This window comes from Python bivittatus, unplaced genomic scaffold (genome assembly GCF_059951505.1).
Source record: "Python bivittatus isolate LINGU-HERP-01145 unplaced genomic scaffold, Pbiv_v1 ctg000180_np1212, whole genome shotgun sequence".
Lineage (NCBI taxonomy): Eukaryota > Metazoa > Chordata > Lepidosauria > Squamata > Pythonidae > Python > Python bivittatus.
This window is the reverse complement of record NW_028277047.1, coordinates 3,765,890-3,784,195: the sequence shown is the minus strand read 5'-3', so window position 1 is coordinate 3,784,195 and position 18,306 is coordinate 3,765,890. Positions and strand designations below refer to the sequence as shown.

At 48.3% G+C, this 18,306-nt stretch overlaps 2 protein-coding genes across 2 annotated transcripts; one reads left to right on the top strand and one right to left on the bottom strand.

Moving 5' to 3' along the window:
* Positions 1-1,055: 1,055 nt before the first annotated feature.
* CFAP126 (cilia and flagella associated protein 126) lies at positions 1,056-5,921 on the top strand. The gene is made up of 5 exons (XM_025175827.2): positions 1,056-1,091; positions 1,707-1,769; positions 2,216-2,296; positions 3,557-3,733; positions 4,893-5,921. Exons 1-5 carry the CDS (start codon positions 1,065-1,067, stop codon positions 5,496-5,498), a joined length of 954 nt encoding a protein of 317 aa, XP_025031595.1. The 5' UTR covers positions 1,056-1,064; the 3' UTR covers positions 5,499-5,921.
* A 2,352-nt stretch (positions 5,922-8,273) lies between these two features.
* On the bottom strand, positions 8,274-17,250 carry SDHC (succinate dehydrogenase complex subunit C). Its single transcript, XM_007442438.4, has 6 exons — positions 17,158-17,250; positions 14,078-14,134; positions 13,214-13,315; positions 11,944-12,005; positions 9,873-10,036; positions 8,274-9,366 (listed from the first exon to the last, which is right to left on the bottom strand). Exons 1-6 carry the CDS (start codon positions 17,175-17,177, stop codon positions 9,262-9,264), a joined length of 510 nt encoding a protein of 169 aa, XP_007442500.1. The 5' UTR covers positions 17,178-17,250; the 3' UTR covers positions 8,274-9,261.
* Between the last annotated feature and the right edge of the window lie 1,056 nt (positions 17,251-18,306).

The following is an 18,306-nucleotide window of genomic DNA, read 5'->3' as shown; positions in this document are numbered from 1 at the left end:
TGCAGCCCTACCTGTCTCAGCAAAGCAGGCAGGGAACTCACAGGCCTCAGCGGGTGCCTGGCAGCTTTTAATTAACCTTGCCGATTAACTCATGTTCCTTGCTATAAATACGATTTAATTAGTGCCAGCAGGAGTTCGTGGGGACCGATGAAAGTGCGTCCTTTAAGGCTCACCGTGGGGTGGGGAAGATGGCTGGAAACAGGAAAGGGGGAGTCTCCAGATGGGGAGCCAAGTGATGGGGGAAGCCAGTTCTCCCAACATCTGGCAAACCTCTGGAAGGAGAAAGGGAAAGAGAGAGATCCTGTAGGGGCCTGTCGAAGAAGAAAAACAAAATAAAAATTAGAGGACACAGAAATAAAAATAAAGATTAAAAAAAAACAAATAGAAATGAAATAAAAAACAAATAGAAGGAAATAAAAAACAAATAAAAATAAAAAACAAATAAAAGTAAACATTAAATGTTCGCCTTTACATTCGGGGAAAACTATAAAAAAACAAAAAACAAAAATAAAACTATAAAGAAATAAAAAACAAATAAAACTATAAAGAAATAAAAAACAAACAAACATAAAAGTAAAACTTACATTTTCGCCTTTACATTTAAGGCAAAACCCCACCACCCCCAACCCCCTGAGAGCCACCCCGGCTAATACATCTTTACAACCGCATCACAACCCAGCCAGTTTCGGCCAACCCAGCCAACAGGATCAGTTCACTAAAAAAAATACAATAAAAATGCAATATTAATAGAAGAGAATATGCGTTCAGGGGCAAACCTGGGCGTAAGGCAGCCATGAGCCCCTGCCTGGCGTGGCTGCACCTTACAACTCCCCCCTCCCTGCCCTCTCTTTTGTTTTCAACGGCAAAATCAAGTCTCCAGGCCTCAGCGAGGACCCAACCCACGCGGACTAGCCTCTTGCGAAGACGAAGGAGACGCCGACGCGGGGAAAGGGGGCGTGGCCTCGCCTCCCGCTCTCCCATTGGCCGGAACCGCTCCTTTGTTCTCAACGAGCCGCGCCCGCCGTTGCTAGGAGACGGTCCAAACAAAACTGGGAAAAGCGGCGATGGCAACGCATTTCAGCTCGGGGCAGGTGAGAAAGGGGGTGGGGGTGGCGGACCCCCCCCAATATCTCCCCCCCCGTTCTTTCCAACAGGGAGATTTAAATGCATGGGGGGGAGGCAAAGTTTAGGAGGGGGGGCCGGTCCTCCCCACTCTCTGGCGCCCCCCAGATGGGTTGGACTACAACTCCCATGGGGGGCTTGGAGGCCTTGGAGGTGCAGGCGGGGAGGGGAGATGCTTTGGACTACAAATCCCATCCACTGCAACCCCTGGGAGGCGCAGAAGGGGGGGAAGCGGGCAGGAGGGACCTTCCCCCCGTTTTCCCCCTCCTCCTCTCCATCCCAAATTCTCACCGGGAGCAAAAGTTTTCCCAATGCAGAAGAAATTCCCTTTCCTTCCGCCCCAGTTTGCCCCAGTTTGCCCCAGTTTGCCCCAGTTTGCCCTTCCCCCCCTTCTCCGGCCTTGTATACTCACTCTCTCTCAGCCCAACACCCCTCACAGGGTTGTGGTGGTGGAAAAAAGAGGAGGACGAGGTCCGTTCGCTGCCTTGAGTGATTTATTTCTATAAATAAGAAGGGCGGGATAAAGAAATATCTAACAAATACAATTAAATCGTTCGTCCCCCCCCCCCAACTTGGTTTTCCAGTATGAAGATGCGTATAATTCCCGGAATTTGCAAAGCTGGAGTTTTCCCAAAGTTACTAAGGCGGTAAGTTGTTCCGAAGACAAAAATCAAAGCCCCTTTCTAAAACAGGAGAGGGAGCGCATTCGCACAACACACCGAATCCCGGGTGTGGTCAACCTGGGTTGTGTGAATACGGCCCGTGGGGCTTGTTTGTGTTCCGCGGACTCAGAAAATGGTGGGCATGCTGATTCGGGCCACCCTGGGCAGGAACGCCCTGAAAGTATCACCCGGCCTTCAAAATAGATTGAAATCCTGACTTTCTCCTTTTTTTCTTGGAAGAAGGCTGATCTTCCTCTCGGCTTTAGCTCTTGAGCCCGTTTCAAACTCTCTTGTGGAAGTCAAGAACTGGGAATGTTGGTTTAAGGGCTGCTGTTGGCCGTTGGTTCCACTATTCTACTTATTTCATTCGTTTTATTTTATTTATGCTGTCTCCATTTTCCTTCCACTCACCCTCGTTTTTCTCCCATCAGCATCCTTCTGCCCGGGAAGGTTTTACCCAGTTTGTAGCCAATGACAGAGGTCACTTGCTACCTTCGATCCCCCGCTCTAAGGTGAGGATTTTCTCCTTTTCTAACCAGGATTTTCTCCCCAAACCAGTGTTTCTCAACCTTGGCAGCTTGAAGATGGGTGGATTTCAACTCCCAGAATTCCCCAGCCAGCACGCTGGTTAGGGGAATTCTGGGAGTTGAAGTCCACCCATCTTCAAGTTGCCAAGGTTGAGAAACACTGCCCTAAACTGACAGCCTGGTTTCTCACGGCAGGCTTTAGCTAGTTACAGAATGAATCCAGTTGTGCGCAAGGCCATGGCTCGATTCGTACAACCCTCTAAATCCAGGTTTATCAAACACAGTGGCTACATTCATGAGACATGCTGGGCCCAGGTGAATCAACCATATTACGGATTCATGCATAATAATAATAACGATGTATGTTAAACCTATGGCTGGGTTCCCACGAGACACCCTGTTTTAGCTTGCCCTCAGCAACCAGGTTGGGTTCATACAACCCACTAACCACAAAATTGCTGAAGCAGTTGAAGTGATTGGGAACCAAGGTTAGCGTTTTTTTAACCTCTGCCATTAGTTCAACCCCATCCAGAATCGTGGAAAGCCAACCCCTGCTCCCCAAACTTTGCTATTTTCTCAGTGCCTGGGGCAAGCTGGTGGGTGATCCCCTGTAAGTTTTTATTTGGTGGGATCTGTTTTATATGGTCTTTCTAGGCACATGCAATTTGTGTCTTTGTTACAGGCAGTCCTCATTTAGCGACCAGAATAGGGACCGGCAACTCCGTTGTTAAGCAAAGCAGTCACTAAGTGAAACTGTGACTGTGCTTATGATCCGACTTCAGCTTTCCTCTGCTTTACAGACCTGCAAAGGTCATCAGTGTGAGGACTGGTCACAAAGTTACTTTTTCATCACCGCCGTAACTGCGAACGGTCGTTAAACAAGGACGACCTGTATCGTTTTGGCTTTTTTGCATGTAAAGCGCCCAGAAGCATTTGCAGTGGGGCACTTTTTCGATCTATGCAAATAAGCAAACGAATACATTCAAAAACAAGGGAACGCGGGTGGAAAGGAAAGCTAGAAGGTGGGCCCAGTTTGGACCCCTTGAAAATCATCCCTTCTCCTGCAACTGGTGTAGCTTTCTAAGGCAGAAAAGGCAGCCTTCTCGCCAGGCTGTTGCAAATATCACAGCCGGGTGCTTCTCCCCACCTGCCTTCGCAGCGCCACCACGTAAGCCGGGCACGGCTTTCCCCCGTTGCACGCGGTGCTGAGCAAATACAAAAGAGAGATTTCTCCCTTTCCCGTAGGCTTCCCCTTGGGGTACTTATATGAGCACCTGGGATATGCCACTGAAAATCCCGCCAGCCAAAGTTACTCTCACCTCCCGTTCTGTTGACGCAGCTGCCCAGCTCACCCAATGGATGAATAAATCAGCAGCCTTGAGCCAAGCGTGCAACGGACTGTGCCCAGAGATCATTGGCAAGGTAACCACAAATAGAGCTTTTCTTTCCCTTTGCGCAAAACGTACCTGGGGGTTACTTCGGCCGGACCGCGTTTGCCGAGTTCCCGTGCGTGCGTCGGAAACTTAAAAGAGAATTCTGCGGGCTGCGAAGGAGTTGGGTAAGCGTCTTCGAAGCACAGCTCTGTTGGTTTGAGTTTTCGGCAAGAAATGGCAAAAGGAGGTTTATGTTTTTTTTTAAGGCCGGGGATGATGGGAGGTATGACAGTTGAGAACTGGCCAAGGCGTTTGGTTCGGCCTGAAATTGTTGAACACAGAGAGTCTGCAGCTTGTGAGAGAGAGGGCCATATTGATCTGTTGGGGTTCAGATCACAAAATGCCTGGGCCCTAGTGTGCAAACTATAGATTAGGGCCGTGTATCCCCACCGTGACAACTCTAAGATATGTGGACTTCGATTCCCAGAATGCATGCTGGCTGGGGAATTCTGGGAGTTGAAGTCCACCCATGCTGGCTGAGGAATTCTGGGAGTTGAAGTTGATGAGGTTGGGAAACCCTAGATTGGGGTCTCAACTTCATCTCAAACCATCCACATGCCTTCAAGTTAATTCTCAACTCTTGGGAGCTACATAGGTAAGTCTCTCCAAGTTTCTTAGCAGCCTTTCTGGAAGTGTTTGACCCTTGCCTTCTTCTTCCTAGAGGGACTGGACCCAAGTCCCCCAAGCTGGCTTCATGCCTAAGGTGGGACTAGAACTCATGGTCTCCACCAGCTTGCCCAGGATATCTGCAGCCCCCTGGCTGGTAGTATTAATCTGTTCCTCTTGCGCTGACTGTTTTCTCCTGAATGTCTCCACCCCTGCTTGGCGTCTCGAGGTCCATGCCCGAGAAAATGTCCATCCCCCTGGACTTGTTCCTCTTTCAGGAGACCCCCAGGCCGTTTGGCTCTTCAGCAACCCCGTAGGGTTGTCGCAAGGAGGCGATGCGATTTCCCCAGGATAGAAAGTGATATAAAAAATAGGCTAGCACAGTGTTTCTCAACCTTGGCAACTTTAAGATATGTGGACTTCAACTCCCAGAATTCCCCAGCCAGCTGTGCTGGCTGGGGAATTCTGGGAGTTGAAGTCCACATATCTTAAAGTTGCTAAGGTTGAGAAATATTGGTCTAGTGGCTCTCTTTCCCCTGCAGCCCTCCGTGCCCGTGAAAAAGGAGAGAGTTCTGAAACCCAGCCCGCCCACCAGCAAGAAATCCGAGCGTCCCGTCTCAACCGGGAAGATGCCATCTCGAGAAGAGGTCCGGTCCAGAGGAGCCACCACCCCCAACGGCCCCCTCTCCCGCCAACCCGGCAGCATAGACCTCCGGCTGAAAGATAGCGGCGGGCCAGATGCCCAGGAGCTCGCCGAGCTGGGGGCCAAGCCCCCGAAGGAGAAATGCAGCGATGAAATCCCGCTCTCCCGACAACCGGGCTGCATGGATGTGCGTCTGAAGGACCCAAGCCCCCAGCTGCCCACGGCCAGCCGCCCCTGCTCGAGGGAGCCCACCCCCAGGAGGACGATCTCCGCCGAGGCCCCTCCGTCCAGTCGGCCCAGGTCCCGGGAAGGAAGGTCCAAGGGAGTCGGCACCCCCGAGCTGTTGTCTCCCTGCCGTCCCGGATCTTTGGAGGTGAACGCCCGGAGTGCCCGTTCGCCCGAAGGTTTGACCCCCGGCCGGCCACGCACGAAAAGCCGACAAGGGTTGGAGGTTCAGAAGTCGGCAACGGAAAGGAACGTGGCCCGACCCCTTTCCTCCACTTAAACCTTCGTGGAAGGCCACATTTAAAAAAAAAAAAAAAAATTACCCAAACTGGAAGAGAAAAGCACCCAGTCTGTAAAGCCTTTCTCTCTGTGTGAGTTCCCCCCCCCCTTTTTGCATTCATCCCTGCTCAGATCATGCCCCCTTCACCCTCCCTCGGCTCCAAACGTCTCTTTTCCACTTGCATCTTGGTTAGAAGCCTCTTCTGCAGACCCCAGAAAGGGCTGTACTGGTCTACCTGTGACTCCCGGGCATCGTTCACCTACTTGCAGCCCCGGGGAAGAGGACGATGGTTGGGGCCCACCGTCCACGGGACACCGACACGTTGCAAACGTTCAAAAGAAAACAAAAATCGCAGGGGCGGCTGAACGACGGAAGGGTGCTGTGAACACCTAAGGGGTGTCTTCATGAGAATAAATAAAGCTAATTGGCCATTGAATTTGTTGGGGTGGTCTTTCTGGCGGTGTGTGTCTTGATTTAAGCGAGGGTCGAAAGGTTGCCTCTGATAGAGTCTCAGGAGTTCCCGCTACGTATCTTGAGCGTGAGTCAAGCTGGAGTCCAGCTGATCTGCTAATTGTCGCAGGGATCCAACCGTGGTTTGCCACGGGACTCTTCCACATTTAGACCGCCTTGGTTTCAACCTGCAGTGAAACGAGTCTCCTTCGAGTTACATAATGCAAAGTGACATCTAAAAAGCCATTAAAACAGGACCAAAGTACCATTAAAAAAACTTGTTCAGTGCCACTTAGGAGTATCCACTTAGCAGTGTTTCTCAACCTTGGCCACTTTAAGATGTCTGGACTTCAACTCCCATGGCTGGCTGGGGGATTCTGGGAGTTGAAGTCCAGACATCTTAAAGTGGCCAAGGTTGAGAAACATTGGGATAGGGGATCAGATGTGGGTAGAGAGGCTAGTAGAGGGCCAATTTAACCTATTTAAAGGTAGCATCTCTTCTGAGCCCAGCTCAGCTTCTGGGGACTTCATAACCTGTGCAACCATAGGAAAGTGTTTCTTGTCTTCTCCTGCCTCCAACTTTCAAGTCTAGCCTATCTCTGGCGTGTGTCCTGGTGGTCTCCCATCTATATGTTAAGCAGAGTTTATCAAGACCTGCCTAAAGTCATCTACGTGCTTCCCACTAGCTGGTTTCTTGGCCAGATAAGGGGCGAATTGTCCCAAACGAACCTCCATCACGCGATCCTTCAACCCAGAATGGGAATTTTACCTCGTCCGTAATTTGCTTTGGAGGCCCCCACAACACAGCACGGCCAGGAACGCACGATCCGGACAGTGTTTCACAAACCAGGTTCAATATTAAGAAACCTGCAATGCGCCACACTCCTTTATGAGCGAGTTTGTTAAGACAGGGCATCTCTGCATCTTTTGAAGCTCTTTTCTCCAGAATGCAAACCTGGGCGGCCCGGTGGCCTTTTCCCAGATACGCCAGCCGCTAAAGCATCATCTGCTTTTCACTTGCGAGGTTCTGAAATCTCCCGTTTATTTCCCAGCCTCAGCAACTTCTCCTCCAAAAGCATTAAGGGGGAGAAAGCGCACCGTTGAATTGCATCGCTGCCCATCCAAGGAGGTCAATCATTTTAGGCTCTGTATTGTGGGGCTCCGGTGGGGAATCGCCCCTCTTGAAAGGGCAACGTGCAGGATTTTCATTACGAAAAGCAGTAAGGTACAGAAGTTGAAGGCAGAGCAACCGGTGAGCAGCACTGATTAAAAAAAAGGGGAAGACAAAGTGTTTGGCTAAAGTGTGTGTGTTTGGGGGACTACGGGGAAGCAGAGACAACCCAATTAATTTTCTGAACACCAAGGGAATCCATTTGAGCTGTTCCAAGCCTTCCAGCCTTGTTAACGCTCAGCACACCTTCCAAAGATCAGATGATTTAAAAACAGATGCAGAACACTTGCCTGGTAGCGGGGAGGCGTACAGAACGAGCCACACGCCAGCCGCGAGGACATGTAATTGCTGAGCAGAAGAGAAAGCATCAGCTTGTATCCCCAAAGAGATATCTTGCGCATTTTGATAACCAAAAGGGTTTTTAAAAAAGGCTTTCAGAAGGATTGAGGGTTGGGGGGGGAGCTAACCTAGGAGAAAATCAATCTATGGGGTGGCTAGGAGTCGAAAACCGGAGGGCACATAATCAATTTCATTGCAGGAAGAGAGGACTATTAATTCTCTTCCTCCCTCCCTAAAAAATTCTGTTTTTACCATTTGAATGTGAATTACCACCTAGCTGGCGGGGGAAGTCTGCATTTCTCTGCTTGACATTTTCATCTGGTTTGAGGTACTGACAGCACCATCAAGTAGGCACCCCCTTTACTCCAGATTTACTCCAGAATTCCCAGCCGCAGCCAAGCCGGCTACAAAATTCTGTTAACAGAAGTCCACATACCTGAAGGAGAGTCTTCAGCTCCCAGAATTCCCAGCAGAGTGGCCATGCCGGCTGGGGAATCCTGGGAGTTGAAGTCCACCCAGCCTGGATCACCCAGAATCTCAGCAGTGGCCACGCCAGCTGGGAAATTGGGGGGACTGAAGTTCACATACCTGGAAGACGCCCCAGTTGGAGAAGGTGACTACAAGTGGAAACTTCACCGTGACATAACTCCTTAGGTGACATTTAGCGTTACCACAGAAGAGAGAGGGAATTGAAGTCCATATCTGGAAGGTGTTGGCTGAGGATGGGCTGAACTGGCCTGTCCCGATGGCTAGCTGAAATGTGAAAAGATCCCCCCGTCCTTGTTGCCTGTCCCCCCAGAAGACAGCCAGACAAGTTTTTCTCCAAATTTTTATTAACAGGAAGAACTTCATCGGGTCAAAACCCAGGGAGAAGAAACGTAATTTCAGGAAAGGGGCTGTCCGCCTCTAATCGTTCACGAGAGGAAAAGTAAAATATAAGTGTACGTATTTACAGAAGATGCATGGGTGGCTCTATGTTCTGGAAAGCTCTACATTTGTCCTTTTTCTTGGCTCAGAAGCAAACGGCTGACCACCAGAAACGATTAATTCAACGGGGCCAGAAAGGCTGTCTCCCAAAAGCCAAACACAGGGTTACTGCTACTTCCTTTCTCCTGGGCAGTCCTGCACAGGGTGGCTAACCGCACAAAGGAAACCGTGCAATGTTTCAGCACACCTCCACCCACGGAGCCATTGGCCCACGTGGGAAAAACATCAGTCAGGCTGGGGGTGGCCAACTGCTGTTGTGACTCTTAGCGCCAGCCTGCTTTCAATGGATAACGTTGTCCCTTTCAAAATGCGGCCCCCCACGCCTGCTTGCACGCTGCCCTGGAGTGCTCCCCTCCCCGTGGGGGACAAAGAAAAGGATTGTTCTGCCAAAGGAGAGGGCTAAAAAGAGTAAAGGCAGACGGTTCACGCTGCCCTGTGGGGAATGTCAGTTTCTTAGCCCATCTGCGTTTAGCCATTCTCGAGTCTCGTGCTGGTGTGCTTTTAGGCCTCAGCTGGGGAAGAGCCCCGAGAGAGTCCCTCTGGCAAAACTGTGACATATCGCAATGAAGAAAAATAATAATCACAAAGCTCTACAAAGCTCTACAAGGTTCCAAACAGAACTGTCTCCTTTCAGATTACAACCGTGTGCGACAATGGGGGTTCTGCTCATCCCAGCCCTTTTCCCTCACCCGATTATTTCTCTAATCAACCAACTGGGCAAATGCTTCCGGAAGTCCTGATTGAACCCAACTTCTCAGGAGTCGAAGGATGCAAAGTGGGGAAGTTGGGGACCGAGGAGAGTCTCCGCCGCCAACTTCACATAGCGGCAATCCCAAGGGAAGAAAGAGCCGTCAGGACGAGGACGAGGACTCCAGACTGGTAAACCTGGGGCATTTTGAAGCCTTTGCCCATGTCCCATGCCTACAAAAGAAGGAGACAAGTGGCTTGATGCGCCAGAAGGTAACCGGACGGGAGCCGCAGCTTGCCCCGATCAAAAACCCCGATGCCAAAACCCCAAAATGAACCCAACTGGGAAACCTTAGAAAGATGGCCTCATCAAGAATCTGCCATTAAAAGAGTGCTAAATGCTTGCTCAGATGAAGGTTTAAAAATGGAGTAGGCATCATTTGAGAAAGAGAGACAAATAGCTAATGTGGCAAAAGGAAAAACTTCTAGAAAAACCATCACGCCGACTGTATTTGACTAGCTAACTTCCAATGAAATGCAACTATAAATTAAAGGTACGTATTCGAAATTTTCTCCTGGCCTTGCCCACGTGGGGGGAAGATGATCCCCAACCAGTTACTCTAACCCTGCGGGGCCCCCAGCTTGGAAAAAGTAGCACTGAGCCACAGGGCCAGAATTCCCAGCTGCAAGCCACAATTATTATTACTAGGTTTAGTACGGTTGCTCAGAAGGCGGCTTACCAGATGCCGAATCCCATTCCAGGTGTGGTAGGTTAAGGGTAGAGCTAAAGCGAATTTTGCAGAATAAATCAGAGCGGGCCCTAGGCTGAGCGACTTGACCAACTCCAGGTAATCAGGAAATTGTCCAGGAAGGACCAGTGCACTTAAGGCGAAGAATGACACTCCTGGTGGAAAAACACATCCAGCAAGAACATAATAACCAGTTCTCCTGATGGTTACTCTTGCCTACGATTCAATTAATACTTTTATTAAAAGTTATTGCATTTATGCTCTCAGCTATTTCTCAGAAGCGGCTCATCAGATGAAGTAAAACGAAACTGGCCCGTCGACCCTGAACCCCACTTCAGGCTTTAAAACCATGTGTAAAAAGGTCACCAACCATATAATTCAGATCTGGAATGGTGAAGGAACTGGAAAAAGGCACATTTCCACCCTGAGCATAATTTTTGGTCAAGCTTTTCACTTAAAGAACGGATATTTGAAAATCCCAGTTCAAATGAAGGGTCGTCCCTTTCGCCATTCACAGTGTCATTACAGGTAGTCCTCATGACTGCAATTGGCACTGGAACATCCATCGCTAAGCGATGTGGTCATTGAGTCACGCTCAATTTTACGAACTTTTTTGCTACGGTCATTAAGCGAATCCGGCTTCCCCCACTGACTTTGCTTGTTGGAAGCCCCCTGGGAAGGTCGCAAATGGCGATCACGTGACCCCAGGACGCTGCAATCGTTGTAAATGCATGCTGGTTGCCAAGCACCCAAATTTTGATCCTGTGACTGTGGGGACGCTGTAACAGTCATAAGTGTGAGGACCAGTCATAAGTCACTTTTTTCAGCACTGTCGTAACTTCGAATGGTTGTTAAACGAATGGTCCTAAGTTGAGGACTACCTATAATGCAACATCCCTTTTGAACGGAGATTGTGCCCATGCATTGGAGGAGCAATTGAAACACTGGAACATGTTATATTGTATTGCTCCCTTTATGCCAGTGTTTCTCAACCTTGGCCACTTCAACTCCCAGAATTTTCTGTTTAGAAAGATTTCAAATGCAGTTATCCATTTAGTTTCTACTTTTTATCAATGTTTTATGTCCGTATTGTCAATTGAATCTTATTTCTGTCTTAATTTCATTAGCTGCCTGAGTTATTTTAACCATGTAGATTAAAATAACTCAGGACATAAAACATTGATAAAAAGTAGAAACTAAACAGTCACTGTAATTGGACTCTAACTTTTAGTTTTGAAACCATAATTATTCCTTATGTATTATTATCCTTCCTTATACATCACATCACTACATTTCTTTAAATATAATAATATTAATTAGAGCTTTTCCATAGCTTTCAGTATTATAATACTTCTATATATTTCAAGTTGGTAATTTTACTCTTCTGTTATTCTAAACAAGTATTTAGTTGCCTTATATAAATTGTATCATACTTCATTAATTTTTACACCCCAAATTCTTAAACTTTCAGTTTTACTTGCATTGTTAATAGCGTGTTTTACTCTAATCAATTGGGACCTTTTCGTTCTTGTTTTGCTGCTCAATGACCGAAATGAGTCATTAATGCAAATCGAGAGAGAAGTTGGGGTGGGAAATCTTTTCCTTTCCAGATGTGTCAGCCCTTTGAGGGAGGCTGGGTCATGAAGGAGGCAGGGTAGGGATTACAGAAATACTCTTTAGGGCAGCTAGGCAGAACAACAGAATATTGACCCCTGTTTAAGCTTCTCTCTGCCCCAACTTACTAATCAAAATCAAGGCAAGGTTATTTGGAATTTCTTTCTCACACTTTCTGTTTCTCAGGACTGTGGAATCTTTTCGGTGATTCCCCATTTAACAGCTCGCTTCTCCCTTCCCTGTTCTCAAAATCAGCTCTACATTTCTTCCCAAAATGGGGTTTCCAAGCGAGAAAACCTAGGATCCTTCATCTGGGGGCCTGCCAACCCAGACTTTGGGAGAGCTGCAACCCCATCGCAGCAGGGCTGAAATATTTCCCGCTCCCTGTTTGAAAGTTGCTGGCAAATCAAGGCAAAAGATTGAGAGGAGGAAGAAAACCAGGACGCACCTAAACTCATTCCCACTCCGGTACCGCGGTGAATGATGGACATTGCCATGGGGAGGGGCCATCTAAAAAGAAAGGGAGAAGCTGGTGAGAGTTGACACACAGGAACTGCTGTGCTGATACCTCTTTGCCCCACTTTAAATTTTAAAAAAAGTCTGCAGCATGGCTGTAATTGAATTTTCTGGGAATGAAGCCCACATCTGCAGGAAGCCCAGGTTGGGAATGCAGATGCTCCAGACCAGTGTTTCTCAAACTTGGCGACTTTAAGATGTGTGGACTTCAACTTCCAGAATTCCCCAGCCAGCCTGGCTGGCTGGGGAATTCTGGGAGTTGAAGTCCACACATCTTAAAGTCATCCAGTTTGAGAAACGCAGGTCTAGACAAAATGATGTTATAATTTCATTCATTTACTTTTTTAACTGCTCTGTGCAAGTGGAAGCAAGTGGAAGCTGGAGTTACTAACGGGGAAATTCTGAAGCGAGCAGATCGGAACTAGATCACCTTGAAGAAATCTGACCTGCTAAGTTGGCTTCTAACTGGTCAATCCCAGTTCTTACCTGCTCTCAAGGTAAAAAGGCTTAGCCGTTAAACAGGCAGAAAACATTCAGGATCTTCTCAAAGAACAAACATGGGCTTGTGGATAACGCAATCCGGCTTGGTGGTTCTGGATTCAGGGCGTGAAAATTAGCTAAAGGAATAGTCATGCTGGAAACACATATTTTCTGCTCTTGTTTCTGTGTGAATTTTCCCTTTCTGGGGAAGGCTTGTATGCAGCCAAAAAAGCATCAAGAGACAGGTTTGGGGAAAGACATGAAGGAAGGTGGTGGAAAGGGTAGGTAGGATCTTGAGCGTGAAGGGCCCTTTAAGCTTTGGCCAGGAGCAGGCAAACTATTCCAGCCCTTTTCATGTCCCCACTCCAAATTATTCAAGGAATCCCACCAGAGGAAAAAGAGAAGGAACACTGGAATCTGTGGAGGAGGCTGAGGAATGAGAGGATCACACGGGCAAAAATCCTCGATGGGCAGAGGAACAAACCAGGACTTAAAGAGAAAACAATTAACATTATGAGCTTTGCTGTAAATGGCAAATGCTGCTGACCAACTTTCCACAGAAATCGGGGCTCCCAGGTAGACAGGGGGCTGGCCTGTCCCAACCAGCCTGTCCCATTTGGGTCAACTTTCCAAAAGGGGTGGCAATCTTTCCCCCCCAAGGGAGCAGCTCGGTGCAGGCAATCCGAGGTACTCCAGATCTCACTGAACAAACAGCATCTTACTTGTAAATGGTGAGATGAGGGGACAGCGGGCGTTTTGACTGGGTGTTCTTTTCCCAAAAACGAGCCATTTCTTCCTTCGCGGTCGTCGCCATGGGGAGCACTCTGGAACAGAACCATCGAGAACATGTTAGGAGGGAGGCCCAAAACATACCAGTAATGAGGAGTCACAGGGTAGTAGATTTACTTATACAGTGGTACCTCTACTTACGAACGCCCCTACTTACGAATTTTTCGAGATACGACCAGCTCCGGCCCCAAAAATTTACCTCTACTTACGAACTCGCTTCGAATTACGAACCGGATCCGCAGCCATTTTCCGCCCGTTCCACGTGGTCCGCGGCCATTTTTCCGCCCGTGCCACGTGGTACGCGGCCATTTTCCGCCCCTGACGTGTGATCCGCGGATGCCGGAACGAATTAATGGTAATTACATTGAACTTTATGGGAAAATTTACTTCAACTTGCGACCAACTCGACTTGCGATCAGAGTCACGGAACGGATTAAGTTCGTAAATAGAGGTACTACTGTATTTCTTTTAATGAACGAACGAATGGATATTTTTTCTTATGGTCAGGGACCAGAATTGCAAATAAATCACATTAAAAGGAAAGCAGGTGTGTGGCTACAGGGCCAAAGGGGAGTCAACACGGTTTGATCTGGGGGCCTCCATCTAATTTATAGCATCGTAACTACTCACAAGAAGCCGCTGTAGGTTCTCTTGCAACGTGTGCTACAGCGTTAAACCTCTGTCAGTTAGCGTTAGGGCAAAATGAAAGGAAGAACAGACGGGTGAGGGAGAAAACCCTTGCAAAGACTTGAGGAATTGATCACTGATCGCCTTTTTCGACAGCGTTAGAAACTTACTGCTGCATGGAGGATCTCGGGCTGAGGCGGACACAGAGACAGCGCCGGCTCGCTAACCTGAAAAAAGCCAATAGGATGCATTAAATTTACAGCCAGGAGTTCATTCTTCTTAGTGTATCAGCCTACCTCACAGGATTATAGTAAGGCAGGAGGAGGTCGCTTTTCTGAACCAAGAGAAGGTACATATGGACTCTGGAGATACGGGTGCTATGGGTAGAGAGATCTTCCTCGTTCATAACTTTGCTGCCCCAGTGGGCAGTCACAACTCTTCTGAATGAAGTTTTGGACTGCAGCCACCCACAATGTTTACCCCTAACCCTTCCCCAACTTGAAACCTTCTTGATGCCTTGCGTGGGCTAGGGATTCTGGGAGCTGAAGTTCAAATCATTGGGAGGACACGGTGTTGCGCAAGGCTGGCCCGCAGAATCGATGTGCCATGGCTTGGTCAGGGAAAACAAACCTGTATCAAATCAGTGTTTCTTGCTCTGCTAAGGTTCTGCTAAGGTGCTCTAAGACAGGGTTTCACAACCTCGGCAAGAGTGTGGACTTCAACTCCCAGAATTCCCCAGCTAGCTAGCTGGGGAATTCTGGGAGTTGAAGTCCACATGTCTTAAAGTTGCCGAGGTTAAGAAATCCTGCTCCAGGATGTATGCCCACAAACAGGGAGCAGAAATTACCAAAACGTCTTGAGATTGTATGGGAGAAGAAAAGAGAATGAGCCTGTGAATGTGGAAGAAAGCTGGACTCATTTGGTAATGCTAAATGAGGATTTAACATGATGTCTGAACACAACCAGCAATAGACATTTCAGCCAAGAGAAGACCGAAGATAAGAAGAAACTAGAATCACAGGAAATCCAGACAACTGAAGTTATATTAATCACCACTTCCAAACAATCATTTAGCACACAAAACTAAACAAGCCATTTTATGGTTTAAGTAAGCACGAGGCATGAATCCAACCCCCCTCCCCACCCCCATAGTACCGTGGTATAACATGATTTATTTAGTTATGGCTTAATGTGTTACAAACTCAGCCATTTTATTTGCAATGTCTGTGCTTCTGTGTTTATGACTGTGCTGTGTATAAATCCAGCTGCTCTGGCTTACTAAACAAATCATGGTTTAACACAATTTGCAAACCCAGCTGTGGCCTGTATGCATGAAATCTTAGTTCTGGATGACACTACTTTTCATGAATGCCAGTTATAAATTGGGACAAGGGGTATTAGCTGCCTATCTGAAGGCTGCAACTGAGTGCCCTGCAAATAAATCCAGTGTTATTATCATTATTTATTTAAATTTATTGCCCGCCCAACTCCAATGGACTCCAGTGTGTTACAGCATGCTCTTCTGTGCAATTCATTTTTTTTTTTTGCTTTTTTTACACAGTAAAAAGCAAAAAAAAGTCAGGAGTCTGAAGCCTGCAAAGGGAAAATGTGGACTCAGAAAGCAATTTTGCTTTTTTTATGCTTTAGTTATGGTGTTAGTTACTCCTGAGATAGCAGATCATTGTCATGGCTCAGTGAACTTTGCATGCCTGTTGTAAACTGATACCTGCAAGGGGTAAATGATTATTTTTTTTTTTATGATTATTACAAGACTCGCATCTAGAGACTACGAGAGCTGTTCTGGATCGAGTCCGTCAAGCCGTTGTGAGGCTGACATTCCAAGGTGCTGCAACAAGAAAGCAAGGAGGGGAGGGAGAAGGAAAGAAAAAGACAGACCCACAAAAAGTGTAGAGATGTGGGTTGGAATCTACTTCATCTGAGGACACTGGAACGAGAATAAGGGTCAAAGAACAAAGCAGGCGCACATCGGTTTCCAACGCCCGGCCTCCTCCCTGCCTTGCTCACTCGGGATCTTTCCAAGGAGAAAAAGCAGGCTGGCAAAACGTGTACTGCAGACGAAATGAGGCAGGGAGAAGGGTCAGCTGGCAAATACGGGACAACGGGGGTAAAATAAACCCCAAAGCCGCATCATCTTCTAATAAAGTTACGAATGTAAAAGCAGGTGTGGCGCAGCAGGATTTTTGTACACATGTACTTGGGATCGGGACGTGTATTCAGTTGGATTTCCACCCCACCACTTGTTCAGGAGCTCCAGGCATTGCCTGCAGCTGCAGTTCTCAGGCTTTGTGGTCTCAGGACTCCTTTGCTATATAAACTGAATGAATGAATGAATGAATTAATTAATTAATAAAAATAACAGAGGACTCCAAGAGCTTTGGTTTAGGAGGGTTATATCTATCGATAGGTAGTGGATTAGAAATTAAAACAGAGACCCCCGAAAGAGTCTCGGGGGCCCCAGAGAACCGCTGGTCTACAGCATTCCTTCCCCTATTTCCCCGACAACAACCCTGCGAGGTGGGCTGGGCTGAGGAAGAGCAAGGGCTCAAATTCATCCAGGGAGCTTCGGTGGCCGAGGGAGGACTTGAACCCGGGTCTCTGCCGTTCTAGTCCGACACCTTCCCCACCCTGACTCTGATTCCCCGCAGGAAAGTCCGGGTGAGACCCAGATTTGTTTAAAACGAGCCCACTGAGATTGGAGGGACCGGCGCTCAGACGTCTTGTTCCTGCCAAGGACACCAAAGGGTGCTCTATGCCTGCGAGGCACTCAGACGTGCGCACGGACACGTGTACACCCCTCGCTCTGCAGACACAGGCTTGAATCACTCTCTTCTCCGCGGGCGCGCTCTGGGAGGGTCGGATTACAGCCCCCATCATCCCCGGCTCCCATGGGAGGTGTAGTCCAGCCCGCCTCGAGAGCGTCCGCTTGGGAGACTGGCCGGGGATGATGGGGTCTGCAGTCCAACGCCCCTCACCCCAGTGGGGAGGGGAAGGAGGGCTTAAGTACGCGGAGGGGTCGCGAGGGGGGCAAACACGTATCTTCGCGCGCGAGGGAATGCGCCCCTGCGGTGGAGGCGCCGCTGATGTCACCCCGCGGCTTCCGGGAGCGCAGCGGCCCCGCTTTCCGGCAGGGCCCCCGAGCACGCGCGTCCCCCAAACCAGGGCAACCGAAGCCCTTCCGCACGAGCCAAGCCCCCCGCGGCGCCCCCGTCCTCCGCCCGCCTTCGGTCACCTCAAGAGAGAAGCCGCCATCTTGCCCGGGGGACGATCTTTCCGCCGCGGCGGAGCGGAAGCAGCGCCTGATGACGTCACCGCCCGACTTCCGTCGCCGGTGGAAGAAGGGCGGAAGTCAGGGGAGCTCGGTTTCACCCACGTGCGGTGGGAAAAGGAAGCCGGGCGGGGGAGCGGGGCTGCGCCTGCCCTCCAGAGGCTGTTGATTGCAGTCCCCATAACTCCCAGCCGGTGATGGGGGATGTTCCCCGAAACAACCTTGGAAGGGCGCACCGCATATCCCTCTGCCGCCCTTGTTAGCAAAATTTTGCTAACACCCTCTCCTGCTGAGCATGTGCAGAGTGCTTTCACAGCGTAGTATTTTGTTACAGCAGATGTGAACGTTGCGGTGCTTTCACCTTTTGGCGTCTCACAACAATACCCCTGAGCATGTGCAGAGTGCTTTCACCCTGTGGCATCTTACAACAATACCCCTGAGCACGTGCAGAATGCTCTTAGGTTTGGATTACTTTGAGCAGGTACCTTGTGCCTGTATATCCTGATCTGGATTCCTCTGAGCATGTGTAACACACCTTCTATATTATTATTATTATTATTATTATTATTATTATTATTATTATTATATTTATATTGTTACATTTTTATATTCTGCCTTTTTCCTGAAAGTACAAAAGAAAGTAGGTCTCTCCACCCTCCACGTGAGGTGAGGTTCAATTCACTCACCATCCAAACCATGATAAACCCAACCATTATGGTTTGTAAGCCGTAATTCGTGGCTAGTTGTTACATCTGAACTCAGCCAGCTGTGGTTTAATCAACAGGTCATGGCTAAGTCAAAAAGCTCCTCTTCTGATTCATAGTCATGCGAGTCCCTTGCTTCCTTCTAGCCCAAGAAATATTTCTAGAAGAGTTGCCAAATTTCTTGCAATCGCTGTCGTGGCAAGACAATTAATTACATAGCAATTTTGTTAATTTGCTTTCCCTAAGCTAATTCATATTCCCTGACTTTTAAATAACCTTCAGTTACTTTCCAGATAGTCTGAATACATGCGGTATCTTATTCTTCTACGCCTCATCCTCTAACTGTAAATTTAATCAGGACAAAAATCCTTTTATTAATTTTTTAAAAAAATTCCGGCTTCTTCTCTTT

Excerpts from the sequence above, each read along its gene's own strand:
- CFAP126 (XM_025175827.2), top strand. The coding sequence starts at position 1,065 with ATGGCAACGCATTTCAGCTCGGGGCAG. Across the intron at positions 1,770-2,215 it reads TTCCCAAAGTTACTAAGGCG|CATCCTTCTGCCCGGGAAGG; the intron begins GTAAGTTGTTCC and ends TTCTCCCATCAG. Across the intron at positions 3,734-4,892 it reads GCCCAGAGATCATTGGCAAG|CCCTCCGTGCCCGTGAAAAA; the intron begins GTAACCACAAAT and ends TTTCCCCTGCAG.
- SDHC (XM_007442438.4), bottom strand. The coding sequence starts at position 17,177 with ATGGCGGCTTCTCTCTTGAG. Across the intron at positions 14,135-17,157 it reads ATGGCGGCTTCTCTCTTGAG|GTTAGCGAGCCGGCGCTGTC; the intron begins GTGACCGAAGGC and ends GGCTTTTTTCAG. Across the intron at positions 9,367-9,872 it reads GGAATGGGATTCGGCATCTG|GCATGGGACATGGGCAAAGG; the intron begins GTAAGCCGCCTT and ends CTTCTTTTGTAG.